Source organism: Palaemon carinicauda, chromosome 29 (assembly GCF_036898095.1).
Source record: "Palaemon carinicauda isolate YSFRI2023 chromosome 29, ASM3689809v2, whole genome shotgun sequence".
Taxonomy (NCBI): domain Eukaryota; kingdom Metazoa; phylum Arthropoda; class Malacostraca; order Decapoda; family Palaemonidae; genus Palaemon; species Palaemon carinicauda.
Genome location: NC_090753.1, coordinates 65,477,976 through 65,503,746, shown reverse-complemented (window position 1 = coordinate 65,503,746; position 25,771 = coordinate 65,477,976). Strand labels below are relative to the sequence as shown.

The following is a 25,771-nucleotide window of genomic DNA, read 5'->3' as shown; positions in this document are numbered from 1 at the left end:
GTGAGCATGGTAGCTAGTATTAATCCCCGCTAACTAGTGGTGAAGTAGTTATACCTTGCTAAAAATCTTATGGCTAGTCTTCCAGCTTCCCCAAAAGTATATTCCCTAGTAAAGAGAAAAAAGGGTTTGTATTAGTGATGGAACAAATGCATAATATGTATAGCAGCATGCCCAACAACCTGGGGTACTTGGCTTATCATAATTAGTTTTGGGAGCCCTAAAGCTGACTTTTGAAGTTGCAAAACTCAGTGATATTAGAACTCATCATAACAGCTCTTGCAATAAAAATGAACTAAGCTGTTTAATTTAATGAAAGTTTGAAGGTAAATAAAGTAAACTTTGTGGTATAAGATGGAGATAGAAGGTATACATTGAGAAAGACACTAGTTTCCAAAAATATAGCTTCTCAACTAAAATTGCCACTATTGGCACTTAGTCAATCCAAAATCTCAAATTAGCAATAGTATCAATAATAAGAACAATACTGTTTTGTACTACTAAACAAAAAGACAAAGTAATCCATGATGAAAAAGATGTGGGGCAGTTTAGCATGGAAAACTGTTACTGCAAACTCCATTGCCAGGTTGAAAGAAAGTAAGTCCATATTATGTTTCACAGGTTGTTGGTGGGGAACATATGAACCAAGTACTATAGTGGTGAAGACACCAATTATCGGAAGCCCAGCTATCCTTTGACATGACAACTTCCAAATTCATTGTAAATGCTTCCATAAATAATTTTTCTATACTATGGAAAAGAAATTTGATTCAGGATAAACCTCCCTACGTAGGAAAAAAATTTATTTTGGAAACTTGGCAATGACAATAAAGGACAAATAAAATTATAGTTAATGAAACAAAGGTTTGGAGTAAGAGTACTTGACAAATGAGGCAGGCAACTCTCCCTAGCTTGGAAATGTCTCACTCCTTGCTTTACAGGTTTAAACAGATATTGAACACTTAAACACTTAGCTATCGCGTCTGACTTGGCATTCCTCCATACTCAAAAAAAAAAATAATGCATCGGAATATATTCTAATCATAACAAACTTACACTTACTTTTTCCCAAAAAAATATATTAAATGAAAAATCTTACTCTTGGAAAGGGAGTTGTATAATATCTCGATCTTTGAAGAGACGCAAAAGAAAGTCATGAACTTCATCTAACGTTTGGGGTCCTCCCATATTGAGCATTAGGATGCCAGTCTTAGGAGCAGCATTTTCTTGTCTATCCTCTGACTCCAGCAGAGCCTCAGCACCGGAGTCCCTCGCAGAAGTATTCAGGCGAACCATTCTCAATGGGGATACATTTTCTGGAAAATAGAGAATATTTTTACAGTAAATGTGGATCTAGAATTTACCAAAAAGTATTTATATGATACCTTTAGAACTCCAATACTTCCTTAAATAATAGGATAATTTCTCAAAACTAAGATGAAAATTGTTATAATTATATGTTACAGTTAACATTGCTATATTGTTACCATGCTGTGGTAAAGAACTATTTAGAGATGTTTAATTTCTCTTATCCAGTAATGACAGACCTTTTCTTGTGTTTTGTTTTTGAGTGCATTTCACTATCTACTTACAGTCATCACTCAAGTACAGTACTACTTTCCCGCCGTGGTACCTACTATAGTCTATTTTTTATAGCCGTGCATATTTGCACCCACTCACAGGGGTGCCCTTTTAGCTCAGAAAGGTTCCTGATACCTGATTGGTCGGAAGTATTTTTGTCCGAACACCTTCATTGTTCTCGAATAATCACCAAGTAATGTGAATCGAAACTTATTTATTAACCTATATTTCTCCATCAGATATATCTTTTGTCAATAAACAATGTTAAAGAATAAATATATTATAAAGAATCGTCTTGGTATGTCTAAATTTAATAACACAATCCGCCGAAGACAACGACAGCAGCTTGTTTTCGGATGCACACTTTGTAATTTTGTAATTTTTCACATATTTTAACGCAAATTGGGATAAATTACACTCAGCATAAGTTAAACATGTTATTATAAACTTTCTTTGAATACCAGAATTTACCAAAATCATGGAATTAATAAAACCTGATATTTGTGAAAACTTATGGGGAGGTAAAAGAACAGCCTGTAGCGGCCTGGCGGGAAAACGATCCCTTCTGACTTGTAGACGCAGTTTTTTTTTTCTTTTGTAATGTAGTTCGGCCTAATCCTTTCAGTTTAAATAGTCTTGCATTGTCTCTCTTCGTATTATTTTGCTTAGTATTTTCCCACATTCCTGTTCCTCACATAATATCTATCTATTTTCCCCGATATCCCTTCTTTCATATAGGCCTATGTGATATCAGCACTACGATTCCTTATGTTTTGTACCTTACGTCAGTAAGCATGTAAATAATAATAACAACATAAATTTTGTTGTGTAGAAAGTATAACCTATTCTCTAAACCTGAAATTAAACATAGTATTTTTTTCTTTATTCCTGCCTCTACACTATTTTAATGAGACTAGCAACGCGCTTCCCTTCAAGCCATCACTTTGGACAGAGGATAAGAAATAAGGAATCGTAGTGCGGATATCCCATTTATGAAAGAAGTGATATCGGGAAAATAGATAGATATTAGGTGAGGAACAAGAATGTGGGAAAATAATAAGAAAAATTATACGAAGAGAGACAATGCAAGACTATTTAAACTGAAAGGAATAGGCCGAACTACATTACAAAAGAAAAAAAAAACTGCGTCTACAAGTCAGAAGGGATCGTTTTCCCGCCAGGCCGCTACAGGCTGTTCTTTTACCTCCCCATAAGTTTTCACAAATATCGGGTTTTATTAATTCCATGATTTTGGTAAATTCTGGTATTCAAAGAAAGTTTATAATAACATGTTTAACTTATACTGAGTGTAATTTATCCCAATTTGCGTCAAAATATGTGAAAAATTACAAAGTGTGCATCCGAAAACAAGCTGCTGTCGTTGTCTTCGGCGGATTGTGTTATTAAATTTAGACATACCAAGACGATTCTTTATGATATATTTATTCTTTAACATTTTTATTAACAAAACATATATGTGATGGAGAAATATAGGTTAATAAATAAGTTTCGATTCACATTACTTGGTGATTATTCGAGAACAATGAAGGTGTTCGGACAAAAATACTTTCGACCAATCAGGTATCAGGAACCTTTCCGAGATAAAAAGGGCACCCCTGTGAGTGGGTGCAAATATGCACCGCTATAAAAAATAGACTATAAATTGTTTAAGGGAATGAGGGCCATTTCAAGCCACAAAAATAAATTATTTTCCTTGGACAAGTAAGGGGAATAGTGCAAAAAAAAAAAAAGGAAAAATCTATTTCTGGGAAGAGGCCTGTGACGCCTGGTGAAAGGTCCTTCTTTGTACCTTTCCTAATATAAATCTTCCAAATATACTAGAGAAAGATAAAAGCATGGAATGCAGAGGTTACAACCCTCGCGCGAACACCTTGTAGGTGTCGTGTATTTAACAAAGGCGTGCGAAAACCACTATTCACAAGCTGTCTTCCATTTAGATAATCCCTTCATTAATGGGGAGGGCCGTGACAGGCCCTAGAGATCATAGTTGAACTACCCCACCGACACCTACCACGCGCGCCCTCAAGGTCATCCTTCTGTTTTTGGACTTGCCGGCAAGTTGAGATTGTTTTTGCACAGTGTTTTTCGAAGTGTTTCTCGTTAATTCAACATGACTGACGTTGCTACTTCACCCTTACCAATGTTAAGTACCATAGTTTGTTTTGACAGCTTATTGCAGTACCGGGCATTTGTTCTGTTTCCAGTATTGTGGTTTTTAGTTTTGGAAGCGATTGTCCTGCCTCGGTATCAGCAGCCATTTTGGGTTATGTTCGCTTCGGTAAATTTTCAAGTTATTATTGCCCATCTTGTACTCTGTCATCTAGGTTATATCACTTACGTTTTATGACCATTTGTATTATCATTAATTATTTTTAGTTTTTACTATGGTATTTATTTGCTAGCAATTCCAAATTGGACCTACGAAGAATAGCGATTTAGTCTGTTAGTTTTGTACTCGCCTCAGGAAGGCTCGATTTAGACTACTGTATATCCTTGTTTATTTGTTACGTTGTCGTTATTCTTCGTTCTTGGTTATTACAATTACTAAGAAAAAAGCAATCAATTTTATTATTTTTCTTATCATATTATTGTGTGATGTTGGTTTTTTATTATGTAACCTTGAGAGCGAGAGCATAGAGTGCTCATTTCCTGTTCTACAGATATGAGTTACCCCTTCTCTCGTTTTCTTTATTAGCTCGAGTAAGAGAGGTGGATTTCCCGCCCCAGAAATGATATTTTCAATTTAAAATAAATTTTTTAATATACTTACCCGGTGAATATATATATAGCTTACGTCTCCGACGGTCGACAGATTCCAAAAACTTGCGAGCGATCGCCATGAAGGCTGCCGGGTGTGCCCACCAGCGCCGACTATCAGCCACATACTGCATATACTTCTCCATAAATTCAGTTCTTCTCAGTCCGTAGGGTCTCTATCGGGGAGGAAGGGAGGGCCTTTAATTATATATATTCACCGGATAAGTATATTCAAAAATTTATTTCAAATTGAAAATATCATTTTTAAATATTAAACTTAGCCGGTGAATATATATATAGCTGATTCACACCCATGGTGGTGGGTAGAGACCAGTATTAAAACAATAAAGGCGTATATGCTCAAGAGTTTTTGACAAATATTCAAAAAACAAACTTAAGTATAGGTACCTGATAAGGAAGCTGACTCTGATGAATACTCTCACTCATTAGTCCGCCATCCTTATGAAGCCCAGCGATCCTCTCAGGATGCTGAAAGACTTCTAGGAGCTGTTATAATCAGGGTGAACACCCATACAACAGGACCTCATCAATACCCTTAATCTGGGCGCTCTCAAGAAACAATATTTTGACCACCCGCCAAATCAAAAGATTGCGAAAGACTTCTTAGTCTCCCGTACAACCCAAAACAATATTTAAAAATTTCAAGAGAAGATTAAAAGGATATTGGGATTAAGGGAATGTAGTGGTAGAACCTTCACCCACTACTGCACTCGCTGCTACGAATGGTCCCAACGTGTAGCAGTCCTCATAAAGAGTCTGGACATCTTTCAAGTGATATGAAGCGAACACCGACTTGCTTCTCCAAAAGGTCGCGTCCATAATACTTCTAAGGGATCTATTTTGTTTAAATGCTACTGAAGTTGCTACCGCTCTAACTTCATGAGCCTTAACTTTAAGCAAATTACGATCCTTCTCACTTAAATGAGAGTGTGCCTCTCTAATCAATAGTCTAATAAAATAAGACAACGCATTCTTCGACATAGACAAAGAGGGCTTTTTAACAGAGCACCATAAGGCCTCTGAAAAACCTCACAGCGGTTTAGTTCTAGATAAATAAAATTAAGAGCGCTAACGGGGCACAGCACTCTTTCAACTTCATTCCCAACAATCTCAGATAGACTGGGAAGTTCAAACGATTTAGGCCATGGACGAGACGGAAGTTCATTTTTGGCCAAAAAAACCAAGCTGAAGAGAGCATACTGCTTTATTAGCGGAGAACCCGATATTCTAGCTAAAAGCATGTATCTCGCTAACCCTTTTCGCAGAAGCCAAGCTCACCAAGAAAAGTGTCTTGAGGGTAAGATCCTTCAGGGAGGCCGAATTTAACGGTTCACACCTGTCTGACATAAGGAACTGCCGGACCACGTCCAAGTTCCAAGCAGGAGTAGAAATATGACGCTCCTTGGAAGTCTCGAAAGACTTAAGAAGGTCTTGAAGATCTTTGTTATTAGATAGATCCAGATTTCTATGCCTGAAAACAGAAGCTAACATGCTTCTGTAGCCTTTAATGGTAGATGCAGAAAGGGAGCGACCATTTCTCAGATAAAGCAGAAAATCTGCAATCTGCGCTACAGAGATACTGGAAGAGGAAAAAGAGGAGGACTTGCACCAGTCTCTAAATACCTCCCATTTAGATTGATAAATCCTGATGGTAGAGGATCTTCTAGCCCTCGCGATCGCTCTAGCTGCCTCCTTCGAAAACCCTCAAGCCCTAGAGAGTCTTTCGATAGTCTGAAGGCAGTTAGACGAAGCGCGGGGAGGCTTTGATGAAATCTCTTTACGTGAGGCTGACGCAGGAGATCCATCCGCAACGGTAGACTTCTTGGAATGTCTACTAGCCATAGAAGTACCTCTGTGAACCACTCTCTCGCGGGCCAGAGGGGAGCAACCAACGTCAACCTGGTCCCTTCGTGAGAGGTGAACTTCTGAAGAACCTTGTCTAGGACCTTGAATGGTGGGAAGGCATAGATGTCTAGGTGAGACCAGTCCAGCAGGAAAGTGTCTATGTGGGCTGCCTCTGGATCTGGAACTGGAGAGCAGTAAGTTGGGAGCCTCTTTGTCAGTGAAGACGCTAAAAGATCTATGGTGGGTTGACCCCATGTCATCCATAGCTTCTCGCACACAGTCTTGTGCAACGTCCACTCCATGGAGATGACTTGTCCTCTTCTGTCAAGGCAGTCCGCTAAGACATTCATTTCTCCTTGCACGAATCTCGTCAAAAAAGAGATGTTTCTTGCCTTAAAAGGAGTTTCTTCTGATCCGTGGACCAAAGACACGAGCATTCCAGACTGTCCAGTGGCGCTCCCCAACCCAAATTCGATGCATCTGAATACAACACATGGTTTGGGTTCTTGATCGCCAGCGAAAGACCTCCTCGAAGTCTGACGTTGCTGTCCCACCAAGTCAGACATGTCTTGACTGAGTTGGAGATTGGGATAGAGATACTCTCTAAGCCCTTCTCCTTGTTCCAATGGTTTAGGTGAAATTGGAGAGGGCAAAGGTTGAGTCTCCCCAGAGAGATAAACTGCTCCAGCGAAGAAAGAGTTCCCACGAGGCTCGTTCAAACTCTTACAGAGCAACTGTTTTTCTCTTGCAAGTGACGGACTTTATACAGAGCTTGTTCCATTCTTGTGGGAGACGAAAAGGCCCGAAAAATTTGACACTGTATCTCCATCCCCAAATAAAGAATAGTCTAGGATGGAGTAAGTTACGACTTCTCTACGCTCACTATGAGACCTAGCTCCTTGGTTAGGTCTATGTCCATTTAAGGTTCTCCAGACAGCGATTTAATGACGACGCCCTGATTAGCCAGTCATCAAAATAAAGGGAGGCTCTGATCCCTGAAAAATGTAGAAAGCTTGCTACATTTTGCATGAGCCTTGTAAAAACAAGAGGAGCAGGACTGAGGCCGAAGCACAGTGCTCAAAATTGGTACACTACTTTCCCGTCCACAAACCTCAGATATTGTTGAAAGTTTGGATGAATCGGGATGTGGAAGTAAGCATCCTGAAGGTCGAGAGAGACCATCCAGTCGCCTTCCCTTACTGCTGCCAAGACAGATTTGGAAGTCTTCATCGTGAACTTTGTCTTGACAATGAACACATTGAGTGCACTTACATCTCAAGTACTCCTGCAGTGAACGTGGCTGCCAGTTCATTGGAGCCATCCTTTATGGCCTTGTTCATGCATGACATAATTTTTACAGCAATACATTGTCCGCTGGAGAGACCTTACTTAAGGCTCCCAGGGACCAATCCAAAAAATTAACAACTTCAAACGCTCGAAAAACTCCTTTCAGGAGATGCTCTAGCACTGAAGAAGACCATAAAATCTTGGAGCGTCTCATGGCTAGACGACGAGTCAAGTCCACTAGGCTTAAGAAGTCTCCCTGGGCAGAGGCAGGAACTACCAAGCCGAGAACTTCTCCTGTGTAACACCAGACGCTCGAGCGAGAAGCTAATTTAGAAGGAGGAAAAGCAAAAGCAGACTTTCCTAAACTTCTCCTGGATTCCAACCAGTCTCCCAGTAAGCGCATGGCTCTCTTGGAAGAACGAGAGAGAACTGACTTCGTATATGTAGGAGTCGAAGAAAGTCATACCAAGAGTAAACTCAGACGGCAGAGAACGTGGAGCAGCCGTTACAAAATGAGTATGACAAAATTTCCCTAAAGAAATTCGTAATTTTTTTTTTTAAAAAAACAAGGGATTGTTGGACAACCCTAGGTTCCTCCTCTTCTGAATGAATCCCCCAAGGTACATTAGTTGAAAGGGGGTCATCAACTTCATCTTCAGAAGGCACATCATCTGATAAATCTAAAGTCTTGCGAGAAGGAGATTTATATTCAGAATGAGGTGAAGGAAAAGCCTGACAGGCTACATCAACTTGTATATGAACAGAAGTTAAAGTTGGAGCGGTGACTGCTGTTCGATGCTATATCGTGAATACAGTGACTGACGCTCGAAGTCACGTCGTGTCTACGGTGTCTACCGCTCAACGTCACGTCGTGTCTGCGATGTCTGCAGCTCAACGTCACGTTGTGACTGCGGTGGCTGACGTTCAAAGTCTCGGCGGAACTGCAGTGACTGCTGATCAAAGTTATGACTCGACTTAACTGACTGTCGATCAAAGTTACATCGAGATTTATGCTCCGCATCTCGTTTAACAGCAAAGCTGACACTAGGGATAACGTCAGCGTGACGTAACAAATCTCGTTTAGAAGGTTGAAGACCTGAATCACGTATCCCAGAACCGTGACATACAACAAGCAAAGGATCCTTTCGCACAGGAACAGGATCGTAAGCTTTCATTAAAGAAGAAAGCTTTAACGGCATATCTTGCAAAACACTTAACTTCGGATCAACCGCACTCGGAATAGATCGTGACGTCGGAAACGTCTGTACATGAACGTCATCGCTATGAACGGGACTCTCATGATGACTACAGCTAGGACGTTGATCTTGTTCTGAAGGAACTAATTTACGTTTCAACCGTCTCGAAACCTTACGCCAAGGTTTTTTAAAAGACGAATCATCGGAAGACGAGGAGAACTTCGTCTCTCCTGTCTTATGGTAAGGACGTGCTTGAAGAGCAACGTCTGATACCTTTGAGGGAACGTCTGTTCGTTGGTTTACACCTCTCACTCCCTTAGGTCCTACGACATTCCTTCTCCCTGGGGCAGGGGAGCCTGAAAGAGGTCTCAGACTAGGCAAGTGACAAGCACGAACAAACGAACCCTCAGCAACACTGAACATGTTTTTCGCACTTTCTTCACTGATATCGCATTTTTTAATAATTTCACATTAGACATGAATAAAGCTGATTTCTACCTGAAGCACGCAATTCTCCCTTAAATCAAAAGGTTAGAATTGCGAAATATGTCGTATAATGTAAGCTCATTAGTACAAAATGAAACGCATGCAAAAATCAATAAACATATAGATACCGTATATATATAGAATAAAACGGAAATATATAAAGTTGAAATGATCAGTGACTGGGGAGGAGACTAAAACTAGTTCACTAAGGACTACGTTTTCAATCTCTCACCGTACAGTGCCTTGGGATGAGAATAAAAAACTAGAACGTTTTATCCTCTCTCTCTCTCTCTCTCTCTCTCTCTCTCTCTCTCTCTCTCTCTCTCTCTCTCTCTCTCTCTCTCTCTCTCTCTCTCGTACAGAGACTTGGGACGAGAGTAAATATCTGAATCGAGAAGAACAACGTTACTTACTCCCAAACTCCTTGTACAGAGACTTGGGACGAGAATAAAGATCGGATCGGATCGTTCTCTCTCTCTCTCTCTCTCTCTCTCTCTCTCTCTCTCTCTCTCTCTCTCTTGTCACTCACAAGAGAATGGCTCACTCACTCTTCGTCAATAAAAGGTCATTTGACTAAAGGAAAATACTAAAAGGACTAAGAAATTGAAAATTAACATGTTCCTTTAAATTAGTATTTAAAAAACTTCAGTTTGTAAGAAGAATGAACAAAACGTCAAAACCGATTTACTCTTTCTGCAAAGTGAAACCGTGATTCTCTCTTTCTCTAGCGTAACGATAGAGTGCAAACTGCGTAGCATAAATAAACCAAACGTTAGTTCACCTTTGAAAACAGCACGAAGACTATTCAAAGAATAAATTTCTTAAAATATTTTCTAAAAATATTCATCTCATCAATCTAAACAAATATAAAAGTTGAAAGGGCTCAACGTTGTTTAACTTCGTTTTCCAAGTCAGGACCGCCTACAAAGAAAAGGCATAGGTCGCTTATAAACAAAAATATAAAATTTATCTCGGTGTTTAGTATAAATGGAAAGCGAATCGAAGAGGCCTAAAAAAGGCGGGTGAGATATAAAATATATAGAGGTAAATCTATAAATATCAACAATAATTTATAAAGTGATAAAATAATTACTAAAAGCCTTTAACACACTTCCGTACACTGAGGGAAGGGTCGGCCATCTTTTATCTATGGAAAATCCAGAGAGAGATTAAAAAAACAAGGGTAAAGAAAAAAAATTTCTCTCCTTTCAAAAGAATTTCTTTTGAAGATCGTATTGTTTGAGAATAATCCAACACGGCGAAAGCCATATAACCATGAACAAGTACTTCACCAATCAGTAGAAACTTGAGGTTAAGCGCGAGCGGAACCAATGTTGTCACTACCACCGACAGAGAAGAACTGAATTTATGGAGAAGTATATGCGGTATCTGGCCGATAGTCGGCGCTGGTGGGCACACCCGGCAGCCTTCATGGCGATCGCTCGCAAGTTTTTGGAATCTGTCGACCGTCGGAGACGTAAGCTATATATATATTCACCGGCTAAGTTTAATATTTAAAAAAAAACCACAACAAACATGACCTCTTAACTAAGAGCTTCAAATTTTAGACAAAATAAATTATTAGAAATTGTATTTTTCCAAACTTTACAAATCTGAGTCCTTTAATAGGATACTTTCAGCATAGCTGGATATAGCTATTAAAACTCAACAAGATGGCGACTAAGGCCCACCCACACAACCAGCCACTGAGCTTAAAAAAAATTGGAATATGTACTACACGAATACAAAACTTTGTCCTTTGATATAAGACATCCTTAGGAGGGAGGAAGTTCCTAGAACCAGACTGGCTGGTCAACTTTCCTGGGAAATATCAAAGTCCCTTGGTCCTATCAGCCCCTAACGACCTGGACAGGATGATGTGATAGGTAAGCCTTATATTTACAAGTGTCTATGATGTGTACTTGAATCTCATAAAAATTGACTACGATGTAGCAAAAAGATATTTTTTACCTTTTTCGTTATCTTGACCTTTGACCCAATCACTCCCAAAATCTAATTAAATTGTCCTTGGATCATGGCCAATCATCCCATCAAATTTCATGAGATTCAGTCAAATGGTTTTTAAGTTAAGCAAATCACAAACACACAGACAGACATACAAAATACAAGCCTATCAAAACATAACCATCGCAACGAAGTTGGCAAAGGTAAAAATAGCAAGAACTTAAATGGCTTTGTCATGAAAGAGGACGAGATGTGAAGTTCATGAGAATATTAAGTAGTACATTAGGTTGGCCAGCCCACCAGCCACCCGTTGAGATACTACCACTAGAGGGTAATTGGGTCATTTGACTGACTAAACAGTACTACATTGAGTACCTACATCTGGTTATGGCTCACTTTTCCTTTGCCTATGCTTACACCAAACAATCTGGCTTATTCTTTTCATTCTCCTGACAACACAGAGTTTACCAAACAATTCTTCTTTGCTCAAGGGATTAACTAGTGCAGTGTAATTGTTCAGTGGCTACTTTCCTCTTGGTAATGGTAGAAGAGACTCTTTAGTCATGATAAGCAGCTCTGATAGGACACTCCAAAATCAAACCATTGCTCTCTAGGTAAGGTAGTGCCATAGCCTCTGTACCATGGTCTTCCACTGTCTTAGGTTAGAGTTCTCTTGCTTCAGGGTACACTTGGGCACACTATTCTATCTTATTTCTCTTTCTCTTGTTTTTTATTTTTATAGTTTATATATGAAAGATTTAATTTAATGTTGTTACTGTTCTCAAAATGTTATTTTGATAATAAAATAAATTTTTGAATATACTTACCCGGTGATTATAATAGCTGCAACTCTGTTGCCCGACAGACAACTCTACGGTAAAAACTCGCCAGCGATCGCTACACAGGTTGCGGGTGTGCCCAACAGCGCCATCTGTCGTCCAGATACCCAGTACTCAATGTAAACAAAGAACTCAATTTTCTCCTCGTCCCACTGCGTCTCTATTGGGGAGGAAGGGAGGGTCCTTTAATTTATATCCACCGGGTTAGTATATTCAAAAATTTATTTTATTATCAAAATAACATTTTTCAATATTTAACTTAGCCGGTGATTATAATAGCTGATTCACACCCAGGGGGGTGGGTAGAGACCAGCAATATATGTTTACATTATTATGAGCTAAGAGTTTTTATTTCATTTTAGAAGTTATCAAAATAACAAAAACAAAATAAATAGGTACCTGGTAAGGAAGTCGACTTGAACAATTACAGTACTCTGCCTTTTTAAGTACGTCTTCCTAACGGAGCCTCGCGATCCTCTTAGGATGCTGATCGACCCCTAGGATCTGAAGTATCAAGGGTTGCAACCCATACAACAGGACCTCATCAAAACCCCTAATCTAGGCGTTCTCAAGAAATTACTTTGACCACCCGCCAAATCAACCAGGATGCGAAAGGCTTCTTAGCCTTCCGGACAACCCAAAAAACAACAATAAAAACATTTCAAGAGAAAGATTAAAAGGGTAAGGAATTAGGGAATTGTAGTGGTTGAGCCCTCACCCACTACTGCACTCGCTGTTACGAATGGTCCCAGTGTGTAGCAGTTCTTGTAAAGAGACTGGACATCTTTCAAGTAAAATGACGCGAACACTGACTTGCTTCTCCAATAGGTTGCGTCCATTATACTTTGCAGAGATATATTTTGCTTAAAGGCCACGGAAGTTGTTACAGCTCTAACTTCGTGCGTCTTCACCTTAAGCAAAGTTCGGTCTTCCTCACTCAGATGTGAATGAGCTTCTCGTATTAACAATCTGATAAAGTCTGACCAAGCATTCTTTGACAAAGGCAAGGATGGTTTCTTAACTGAACACCATAAAGCTTCAGATTGGCCTTGTAAAGGTTTAGTACGCTTTAAATAGAACTTAAGAGCTCTAACAGGGCATAAGACTCTTTCTAGTTCATTGCCTACGATCTCCGATAAGCTGGGGATATCGAAAGATTTAGGCCAAGGCCGAGAAGGCAGCTCATTTTTGGTTAGAAAACCAAGTTGTAGCGAACAAGTGGCTTTTTCTGACGAAAATCCTATGTTCTTGCTGAAGGCATGAATCTCACTGACTCTTTTAGCCGAGGCTAAGCATACCAGGAAAAGAGTCTTAAGAGTGAGATCTTTCAGGGAGGCTGATAGTAACGGCTCCAACCTGTCTGATATGAAGAATCTTAGTACCACGTCTAAATTCCATCCAGGGGTAGCCAAACGACGCTCCTTGGTGGTCTCAGAAGACTTAAGGAGGTCTTGCAGATCTTTATGTTTGGAAAGATCTAAGCCTCTATGCCGGAAGACCGATGCCAACATGCTTCTGTAGCCCTTGATAGTGGGAGCTGAAAGGGATCGTCCTTTTCTCAGGTATAAGAGAAAAACAGCTATTTGAGCTACAGAGGTACTGGTCGAGGATACAGAAACTGACTTGCACCAGTCTCGGAAGACTTCCCACTTCGATTGGTAGACTCTAATGGAAGAAGCTCTCCTTGCTCTAGCAATCGCACTGGCTGCTTCCTTCGAAAAGCCTCTAGTTCTAGAGAGTCTTTCGATAGTCTGAAGGCAGTCAGACGAAGAGCGTGGAGGCTTTGGAGTACCTTCTTTACGTGTGGCTGACGTAGAAGGTCTATCCTTAGAGGAAGACTACTGGGAACGTCTACTAACCATCGAAGTATCTCGGTGAACCATTCTCTCGCGGGCCAGAGGGAAGCAACTAACGTCAACCTTGTCCCTTCGTGAGAGGCGAACTTCTGCAGTACCTTGTTGACAATCTTGAACGGTGGGAATGCGTAGAGATCCAGATGTGACCAATCTAGGAGGAAAGCATCTATATGTATTGCTGCTGGGTCCGGGACTGGAGAGCAATAGATTGGAAGCCTCTTGGTCAGCGAGGTTGCAAAGAGATCTATGGATGGTTTTACCCCAAGTGGCCCAAAGTCTCTTGCACACATCCTTGTGGAGGGTCCATTCGGTTGGAATTACTTGCCCTTTCCGACTGAGACAATCTGCTATGACGTTCAAGTCGCCTTGGATGAACCTCGTTACTAGGGAGATGTCTTGACCTTTTGACCAGATGAGCAGGTCCCTTGTGATCTCGTACAACGTCAGTGAGTGGGTACCTCCTTGTTTGGAGATGTACGCCAAGGCCGTGGTGATGTCCGAGTTAACTTCCACCACTTTGCCTCGAAGGAGAGACTTGAAGCTTTTCAAGGCCAGATGTACTGCCAACAGCTCCTTGCAGTTGATATGCATGCTCCTCTGACTCGAGTTCCACAGTCCTGAGCATTCCCGACCGTCTAGTGTCGCGCCCCAGCCCACGTCCGATGCGTCCGAGAAGAGAACGTGGTTGGGAGTCTGAACAGCCAGGGGAAGACCCTCTCTTAGGTTGATATTGTCCTTCCACCAAGTCAGACAAGACTTTATCTTTTCGGAAACCGGGATCGAGACCGCTTCTAGCGTCTTGTCCTTTTTCCAGTGAAAAGCTAGATGGTATTGAAGAGGACGGAGGTGTAGTCTTCCTAGTGACACAAATTGTTCCACGGATGACAGCGTCCCTACCAGACTCATCCACAGCCTGACTGAGCAGCGTTCCTTCTTTAGCATCTTCTGGATGGATAGCAGGGCTTGATCTATTCTGGGGGCTGATCGTCTTGTTGTTCAGCAACGTCCTCATCAGAGGGTTCCTCATCCGAAAACTGATGAGGAAACGGCAACGGAGTGGGCAACGTCTGGCTCGCTGAGTCCGGTCGCACTGGTGGATGCGTGACGGAGCCGGACGCAATATCATGGAACTGCTGCACAGTCTGTGAACTGTCAATAACCATGGGTGCGCGAGGAAGCACAGCGTCAACCCGAGACTGTCTAGACCGTCTGGGTTGTGCAGTCAACACCCTACCGGGTTGCTGAGGTTGACGCACTGCGTCAAAACAAGTCACCTCTGCTGGTTGTTGAACGTCCTGAACGTCAACAACCACCTCCGAGCGTCGCTTAACGTCAACGTGCGGCTGGCAACCCACACTGGGTCGCATCGGTGGAGGGACCACCTCAACTGGCAGACGCGAGTAGGTTACCTCAGCGTCAACAGGGCGCACAACCGACCGGTTGGAAGGTTGTTGGCCAGAAGGTTCGGTAGCAACCTTCTCCGCATTAAAGTCCTCTAACAAGGACGCAAGCTTGGACTGCATGTCTTGCAGCAAAGCCCATTTAGGGTCTACGGGAGCAGGTGTGGCAACAGACGGGGTTAGCGACTGAGGCGGTACCGTTTACCATCCCTGAAAGCCTTGTTATGCCTGACATAATTGTACAGCAAAACTTCAAAGGCTCGAAAACAGCTGTGAAGTTGACCTGTAAACAACTTGGAGCGTCTCCTGGCCAGGCGCCAGGGAGAGTCTACGAGAATTGAGAAGTCTATCTGGGCAGAGGCATGAACTCCCAAGCTGAGAACTTCTCTCGTGTCATATCAGACTCTCGCTCTATAAACCAGTTTAAAAGAAGGGAAAGCAAAGGCTGTATCCCCCAAACTCCTGGTGAAAAACCAGTCGCCTAGCCAACGTAACGCTCTCTAGGAGAGCGAGAGAGCACTAGCTTAAAAACAACGGCTTCGAAGTAGCTAGGCCTAGTGTAAGCTCTGACGTTTAGGCGAACGAGGAGCAGCAGTTACAAAAGATCCGGACAAAGATCCTTAAAAAAATCATCATGATTTGATTAAAGTCCATAGGAGGCTAAGCAGCTTTAGGCTACTCTCCATCTGACAGAGTCCTCAAGGGAATATGAGTAGGAGGGAGAACAGCAACTTCCTCATCTACAGGAACCTTGTCCGATAAAAGCCGAGTCTCAAGCAAGGGAGAGACCTACCGTGGTGGCAATGCTTTACAAGCAGAGTCCACACTCACTGGTGCATTAGTAGCGGATCAGAACGCAACGTCATGTAACTGCTTGACAGTCTGTGAACTGTCAACAACTGAACTGTCAACCACAACAGGTGCGTGAGGACGCACAGCGTCCACTCGAGACTGCTTTGACTGCCTAGACTGAGCAGTCAAAACAACCCTATAATGCGGAGGTTGACGCACAGCGTCAAAACAAGTCAACTCCGATTGTTAGTGAACGTCTTGAACGTCAACAGGAGCATCAGCAAGTGGCCTAACGTCCAAATGCGGCTGAAAAACCACACTAGACCGCATCGAGTGTGGTTCTAAACAACCTGACTGACGTGACTGAGCTACGCCAACGTCAACAGTAAGCACAAAGGAACGTTAGGTTGGCTGAAAGCCAGGATATCGATGAGATAAACGGCTAGACTCAACGGACTAATCGGCAGAATAGTCTTCCATAAGGGAGGCAAGCATATACTGCATGTCTTGCCATACAACCCATTAAGGATCAACGGAAATGGTTGTGGTAAGAGACGAGGGTAACGTCTGTGACCGCAACACTTTGCCTACAAAAAAAGACTCTCGGAGTCTGTGTTACGCTTTTGTTAGGCGGCGAGCAGTTATCCGATGACTGCATAGGGTCAGAGCTGTCCTAATGGTTGTAACCAGGACGCTGGACCTGTCCTGAAAGGACTGACTTTCGCTTAAGGGCTTCGAAACCTTGTGACAGGTTTCTTATGCGAAAAGCCTTCGGATGACGAGGAGAAACAACGTCTCTCTCGTCTTATGGTAGGGGAGATCTTGGTAAGATACACCCGATACCATAGAGGGAAAACGTCTGTTCGTTGGTCAAGGCCTCTCGAACCCATAAGTCGTTTGACATTACTTCTCCCCTGGGCTTGGGAGCATGTAAGAGGTCCCGGACTAGGTGAACGACAGGCACGAACAGACGAACCCTCGGACGCAACACTGTAACACTTTGCGCCTCGGACGCAACGCTGTAACACTTTGCGCCTCGGACGCAACACTGTAACACTTTGCGCATATCACTTTATCACTTCGATTTTCTGTTTTGCACTTACAGTATTTCTACCTGAAACACGCAATTCTACCCTTCATTAAAAGATAGTAATTGCGAAATCAGTCGTATAATGCAAGCTCATTAATACCAGCAAAAAACAGAAAACATATTTTAAGATAAAAAATTCAGTGGCTGGGGAAGAGACTAAACACTAGTTCATATAAACTACGTTTTCAATCTCTCACCGCACATAGCCTGGGGACGAGAATAAAAACCTAAAAACGTTTTATCCTTCCTCCCCGTACAGCGACTAGGGACGCGAGTAACACGAGAACAACGTTACCCGCTTGAACGGAACGTTTTCTCTCCTCTCTCTCCCTCCGTCTCTATCTCTCTCTCTCTCTCTCTCTCTTGATTTCGCACCTAAGAGAAGAGCCCAATTATATTTCGTCAAAAAAACATGTTATTTGACTAAAGGAAAAAACTGAAAGGTTTTTCAAATAAAAAGTTCCTTTAAATTAGAATTTAAAACATTTAAGCTAAGAAAGAATGAACAAAACGTCAGAATCGATTTACTCTTACTGCAAAGTGAAACCGTGATACACTCTCTCTCTATCGTAACGATAGAGCGCATGTTGAACGTCCTGAACGTCAACAACTGCGTAGCATAAATAAACTAAACGTTAGTTCATCTTTGAAAACAGTACGAAGACTATCAAAGAAATTCTTTCATAAAATATTACATTTAAAAAGTTTTAAATCCTTAGCTCTTTAAAAGCTAATTACGATATAAAGGGCTCAACGTTGATTAACTTCGGTTTCCAAGTTAGGACCGCCTACTCTCAGGAAAGGTCTATATAAACAAAACATTAAAATTTATTTTTATATGTTTATAATAAATGGAAAGTTAATCGAAGAGGCCTAATAAAGGCGGAGAGATATAAAATATATAGAGGAAAATCTATAACGTGATAAGATAATTACTAAAAGCCTCAACACGCTTCCGTCTAAGGGAAGGGTCGGCCATTTAAAAGTGAAAGAAAGTCCATACTCTCTTTGTCACCATAATTAAATCTATCCAAAACGAGTTCAAGATTTAAGATGAAGATAAAACACCTGCATAGCGAAAGCTCAAAACTAGAATAAAGTACTTCACCAATTAGTTGTGAAAAAAACTCCAGTTTAGCAACAGCGAGTAAGTACGTCTTGTCGATAGCTCGACAGAGAGAAAATTGAGTTCTTTGTTTACATCGAGTACTGGGTATCTGGACGACAGATGGCGCTGTTGGGCACACCCGCAACCTGTGTAGCGATCGCTGGCGAGTTTTTACCGTAGAGTTGTCTGTCGGGCAACAGAGTTGCAGCTATTATAATCACCGGCTAAGTTAAATATTGAAAAATATTTTATTTTAATTGTTCATTACTTCTCATATATTTTATTTATTTCCTTTCTTCACTGGGCTATTTTTCCCTGTTGGAGCCCTTGGGCTTATAGCATCCTGCTTTTCCAACTACGGTTGTAGCTTTGCCTGTAATAATAATAATAATAATAATAATAATAATAATAATAATAATAATAATAATAATAATAATAATACTCAGCGATAGTGGAATGTAGACGAGCCGTTTAGTTTCAAATAAAAAAAAAATATCACTGACAAGACTAGTCACACTTGAACTGGGTATAAGAAAGAAAGAGCTCATAATTGTAGAATATTAACTACGATAGGCTAATATGCCATTACTTATTAGTGACAGTATGATGAAATATGAAGAACAGGTATGAACTTTGTGTACTAGATTAGGTTAGATTAGAATGCCACCCGTGTTCCTACACTTTTATGTTTTATAGTTATTTGCCTGATTATTACTGGTATCACTTGAACTATATATTTTTACAATTGGTTAAGATGTGAGTTACTTACCTTATAACAACTGTTCTATATCTGACTTGGTGTGATATATATTGTTTTTAGGATTTTCCACACCAAGAATCCCCATTATCTCACTGGGATTCTACCAAGACTGTACATATAAAGGATGAGGAAATACAAAACTGGATAATTTGCACTCAGAATAATCATCATCATCATCTCCTACGCCTTTTGATGCAAAGGGCCTCGGTTAGATTTCGCCAGTTGACTCTATCTTGAGCTTTCAATGCAATACGTCTCCATTCATCATCTCCTACTTCATGCTTCATAGTCCTCAGCCATGCAGGTCTGGCTGGGTCTTCCAACTCTTCTAGTGCCTTATGAAGCCAAGTTGAAAGCTTGGTGAACAACTTTCTCTTGGGAAGTGCAAAGAACATGCCCAAACCATCTTCATCTAACCCTCACCACGATCTCATCCACATGTGGCATGCAAGTAATCTCTCTTACAGTATAGTTTTATTTCTAATCCTGTCCTGCCATTTAACTCCCAATATTCTTCTGAGGACTTTTTTATCTTGTGTTTTATATTCCTATGACTTATTCTTTGAGAAAAAAAAATATTAGTCATGGAAATATAAAACACAACATAACCAGTTGCAAAAATTCATGGTTTATATATTTGGGAAAAAAAATTAGTGCCATATTCAATAAAACTTATTTGACCTCGTAATAGGGTAAATATTAATCAATTGTTCCCTATAAAAATGGTATGCAATGCAATCAAGTAGCATATTGAACTGGTTATTATTTGAATGCTAAGGGAAATGACAGATAATTATGTAGCTACCAGCCCAAAAATGAGATATAATTCAGAAACCTAGAGAAATGGGCCTGGAGAATTGACAAACAACATACGTATTGGTTAGAAGGATTTGCATTTCCATCAGCGCCTCCATAGTTTTCTTATCTATTATATTAGTTTCTTTCTATTCTTAACTACATTTGATAAATAATATCTTCTATTCTTCTATATTCCTTCCATTACTCCAAGGGAATGTATTGTCACCTATGTTGTTTATCCTCCTGGATTTTGTAATGCATAGAACAGATTGAGATGGTGGAGAAGGATTGGACTAAATTCAAAATAGGAAATTAGCTGACCTAAAGTATGTTGATAATGTTGTCCTTATTAGCAGAACACCATAAGATTCGCAATTCTTGCTTACCAGAATGCATGAAATATCACACGAGGTTGGGCTCAAGATAAATAGAAGAAAGACAGAGATGATGAGAACGGAATATGCAATGGAAGATGAAATATCATTGGAAGGAATAAGGATTAATGAGGTAGAATCATTTACGTGTTTAAGAAATATGATCTCCAATACAGGGTCATTAGAATTGGAGTTTAGTAAAAGATTGAAAAAAGCAAATCAGACAATGGCTACGTTATAAGTGAAATTTAGAAATCAAAAATCCTGAAATTACATATAAAAATCAGACAATTTATCAGGTTAGTGAGATCTGTTACTGTATGGACATGAGTCGTGGTATGACAATGAAACAACATCCAACAGATTTTGTAGATTTGAGAACAAAGCTCTCAGAAGAATATTGGGAGCTAAATGGCATGTCAGGATTAGAAATAAAACTATAATTGAGATTACTTAAGCGCCGTATGTGGATGAGATCATGGTGAGGGGTCGATGTAGATGGTTTGGGCATGCTCTTCACACTTCCCAAGAGAGGTTAGTTCACCAAACGTTGAACTGGGTTAAACAAGGGACCAGAAAGGTTGGAAGACCCAGGTCTACATGGATGAGAAGTATGAAGCATGAAGTGGGAGATGATAAGATGAGAAGTGTTGATATAAAAGCACAAGATAAAGACAACTGTCGAAATGTAACATAGGCCCTTTGCATCAATACGAGTAAGAGATGATGATGATATTCCTTCCTCCTTAAACAAAGCATTTTTTATTTCCTTCTTTTCTTCTCCATGTAGCAGGTATAATTTCTTTATTTTTCTTCTCTCCTCCATGAGTTCTTCACAGTTTACACTACACATTTTCCTTGATGTTTTCTTGACCATTTAATTTTTGACATTTTACTCTAGCCCTGTACATTATAATTGAATTTGGACAGTTATCATAATCATTGTTTCTCCTACTTCTGTTTAATACATGATGCTTTAATTTTAGCAAAACTGGAAGTTGCTAGTAAAAAAAAATGGACATGTGCCGACTATTTTGGCATTTCTCTCTGCATGATTGATAGAGGCTGGGGCAAAATAACTTGCATATCAATCAACTAAAATGTGAACACCATTTCATTGACCAAGTCCATCGTTAACTCTTGGGAGACTGATGGTGGGTTAGTGAGCATACACTATTTACATCTGCTTTTGGCAGCTATTCTGTTTTTTGTATGCATAATTACTGGCAGGCTTTTTGAGCCAAATAAGAGTTTACAAGTATTAATACATAAGTTCCAATGTTGCTTTACAATAGCCCTTTTCAATTCCCAATGCTTCAGTTCCAGCATGACTACCATCACATGAAGATGTCTCCCAATGGGGAGTGCAATCTATTCCAAAAATCAGCATAATTTCATTTATTTTCATAAGTGATTACTATATTTCTAAAACCCTCTTCATTCGTATATAGCTATTGATGCTCATCTGAAAGCCAAAAATATCACAAAAATAACGACCTACATGATTGGCATGTACAGAACATTCCTAGACTGTTTGCCAGAAAAGAGGAAATAATGTTTATTTAAAAGCCAAAGCAAACACCATATGAGGGATGATATAAATTATAGGTAATCATGATTCTGTAATTTTATGGTGACCAATGTGGATGGTATGCTTGGCACATAAATGCAGTGCTTGTCACAGAAGAGCAAAGATCATTTAAGGGAAGTGATACTGATTCCATTTGCTGCTTTAATTTCCTACTGATTACATGAAGCATGTATATTTTTTTTAAAACAGGCTATCTTATGTTTATTATACATTTCTGATAATCACTACTGCTTCAAATCATTTGTTTCCATTGTTTCTCATCCAAAGCACGTTTCTCATTGGGATCACCCATAATGTTTTTTTTCTATATGAGGATATGAAAACTCACAAGTGATTGCTCCAATATTCGTGGACACAAATGGATAAAACACACGATATCGTGTAGGAATAATATATGGTTTGTGTATTGGCTATAAATTAAAGCTTCATATATTAACCTTTTTCATTTTACCTCTTTCCATCACCTTTTACTATCTAATTCCCTAATATTGGTCTTATTCTCTGAGCCTTTGTATAATGACGGACAGGAACACCCACCCGCCCCCCACCATTGCATAGAAAACCACCTAAACTAAAGTTCCCCCACTTAACCTAACCTACAAGCAATGTCTCCTAACCTACTTACCTAACATGTGCAGGGTAACGGCCACCTGCGAACCCCCTTAGACTACCGTATTCTTACCAATAGGGTTGAAAATAAGCGATTTATGGGGGCATGGCTGTCATTATACATACACCCCTTAAATTCTTCCCTCATAATTTTCCTGAAGTTCTATCTTTCACATAGAGGTACTTCATACATCGTGTCTCTTTCATCCATCTAAATCCTTCATCCTCTTGAAATTCTTTCAAAAAGTTTTTCAACATCTCATTTATTCTGTCCTCTATCCCTTTCTCGAACATTAGCCTTCCTCCTACTACCACAGTCTTCATCTACGATATTTTTGTTTCTCCCACAAATAAATTGCACACAATAAAACATATAATAGAAATATAAACATTCAGTAGCCATGATGAATCTCAAACAATAAAACAGCCTTGAAAAACAGTAGAAGATTCAGTAGCCAAAGTCAAAGGTGCCGGTTCATTAAACCCAGTAAGGAGGCTTATATTTTGTCATTTAGTAGATTATTTCCCACAAAATAGACTCTAACCTTAACTTACAATTAAACTGATCTCGTTAATGGTTCTAATATGTCTTAATCGTACTCTATACTTACGGAAACATCGCAGTAATGGCCTTAATTGTGATGACATTTTGCGGGCTGAACTGAACTTCCGAATTACACAACTTGACTGCAACTTATCGATGCAAAACACAAAGAAGATGAAGGATGTCAACATTGCAATATCTAAATTCCACCAATTGTCCTGAGAAAAACTAGAATGACGCAATCAATGTTATAATATTAACTTAAAGGACTTTATCTTGAACTTTGCCATAAAACATCATGCAATCATTCATTTCCATAAAATAATCTATAATATATCATATAACTGCAACGTTTTTTATACAAAAAAAATATAGCAGCTTGAATACTAAGTTAAGTAGATATTTTGTGTTACACGATCAAGTACCCTAACCACTATGATAGTTCTATATGATGTATTTTAGAATTTCTATATTTTATCAGTTTTCTTAAAGAATATCTATGTGTAATTGATGCCTACATTGTATAAAGCCTATATTACCTAAGCGTGTGATTCTCTTTTTACTTGGTAGATTTTTTCACGCACAAATCGTAAACTTTTGAGTACGAATGCACACAATACTGTAGGTTTAATCAATCTTGAATTTATTACAAGTTTATTATACTACCTAGCAATATCTAAAATATGTATGTTTGGAAAATCAGGAAACTCAATGTCTTTAAGTTTTGTTTTGTTATAAGAGCGTCCGTGACGCACGTTCAGGTTCATGGATGCAATAAATACTTATATGTAAACGATTAAAATATACGCAGATTGATCATTAACCTCAGGAAAAAAAACTACTTATATCAGACATAAATAGCTTATGGATTAATATTCCTATTAATTGTATGTATTCAGATCATATAGGCTACATCACAATCGTTGTTTTTATATGCACCAAATAAGAAACTGATCACACTCAAATGCAGGTTGAGCACTATCTGGTGGAAAGCTTAATGATTTTGGGGCCCTTTTCTCTGATTGGCAATACTTTAAGTTCTGGAGACTAGAAGAAAAACGGCTCCAGTTATCATTATCTATTAACCATCGAATCAGGCATTCTCAGAGAATTGGGAACCCGTATGTCTATTTATTAAGTTGAATTTCAAATGAGTTCAGAAATGTGGTGGTTTTTTTTCCAGGATATTATTGAACATGGGGAGGACATAAAAACAATTTCATGTCCATCATTAAATAGATAAAAGTAGGAATTGGCAAACAATAAACGTTTAGTTATTAGCAAATGGCGAGGAAGAAATTATTATTATTATTATTATTATTATTATTATTATTATTATTATTATTATTATTATTACTACTACTACTACTACTACTACTAACCAAGCTACAACCCTATTTGGAAAAGCAAGATGCTATAAACCCAAGGGCTCCAACAGGGAAAAATAGCCCAGTGAGGAAAGGAAATAAATAAATGATGAGAATGAATTAACAATATATCATTCTAAAAACAGTAACCGCGTCAAAACAGATATGTCCTATATAAACTATTAACAACGTCAAAAACAGATATGTCATATATAAACTATAAAAAGACTCATGTCATCCTGGTCAACATAAAAACATTGATGCAACTTTGAACTTTTGAAGTTCTACTGATTCAACTACCCGATTAGGAAGATCATTCCACAACTTGGTCACAGCTGGAATAAAACTTCTAGAGTACTGTGTAGTATTGAGCCTCGTGATGGAGAAGGCCTGGCTATTAGAATTAACTGCCTGCCTAGTATTACGAACAGGATAGAATTGTCCAGGGAGATCTGAATGTAAAGGATGGTCAGAGTTATGAAAAATCTTATGCAACATGCATAATGAACTAATTGAACGACGGTGCTAGAGATTAATATCTAGATCAGGAATGAGAAATTTAATAGACCGTAAGTTTCTATCCAGCAAATCAAGATGAGAATCAGCAGCTGAACATCAGACAGGAGAACAATACTCAAGACAAGGTAGAATGAAAGAATTCTACGCCTATTGACGCAAAGGGCCTCGGTTAGATTTCGCCAGTCGTCTATAGCTTGAGCTTTTAATTCAATATTTATCCATTCATCATCTCGTACTTCATGCTTCATAATCCTCAGCCATGTAGGCCAGGGTCTTCCAACTCTGTTAATGCCTTGTGGAGCCCAGCCGAACGTTTTTTGAGCTAATCTCTCTTGTGGAGTGCGAAGAGCATGCCCAAACTATCTCCATCTACCCCTCACCATTATCTCATCCACATATGGTACTCGAATAATCTCTCTCATAGTTTCATTTTTAAGCCTGTCCCGCCATTTAACTCACAATATTCTTCTGGGGGTTTTGTTCTCAAATCTATTAAATCTATTGGAGATTGTTTCATTGTCATACCATGACTCAGGTCCATAGAGTAACACCGATCTCACTAAACTGATATGTAGTCTGATCTTTATAAGTAATTTCAGGCGATTTGATTTCCAAATTTTATTTAACCTAAGGAATGGATGTAAATATTTCAAAGAATGGGAACACAGAAATAAACACATTATACTGATTATCATTTGATAATCAGTGGCACAGGAGTGAGGAAGTGAATGTGAGTAATGATACAAAAATATTGTTAAATTGTTTATTATTCGTGTAGGCCTACGTATTGTTATTATTGATAATACGCAAGTTACAAACAATACCTCGCAGGTAGAAAGTTAAATATAATTAATTCTTGTACAGAGAGAGAGAGAGAGAGAGAGAGAGAGAGAGAGAGAGAGAGAGAGAGAGAGAGAGAGAGAGAGAGAGAGAGAGAGAGAGAGAGATTAATATACAATATAAAAATG

At 39.5% G+C, this 25,771-nt stretch overlaps 1 protein-coding gene across 2 annotated transcripts in view; it reads right to left on the bottom strand.

Annotated features, from left to right (window-relative positions):
• LOC137622200 (ferrochelatase, mitochondrial-like) overlaps positions 1–23,115 on the bottom strand; it is a 58,704-nt gene extending 35,589 nt beyond the window's left edge. For both annotated transcript variants that reach the window (XM_068352659.1, XM_068352660.1), the window contains exons 1-2: positions 22,985–23,115; positions 1,097–1,313 (exon numbers count right to left, since the gene is read on the bottom strand). In XM_068352659.1, coding sequence (XP_068208760.1) covers positions 1,097–1,313; positions 22,985–23,108 — 341 coding nt within the window. In that variant the 5' untranslated portion in view covers positions 23,109–23,115. The remainder of the gene's footprint in view (positions 1–1,096; positions 1,314–22,984) is intronic.
• Positions 23,116–25,771: the final 2,656 nt, after the last annotated feature.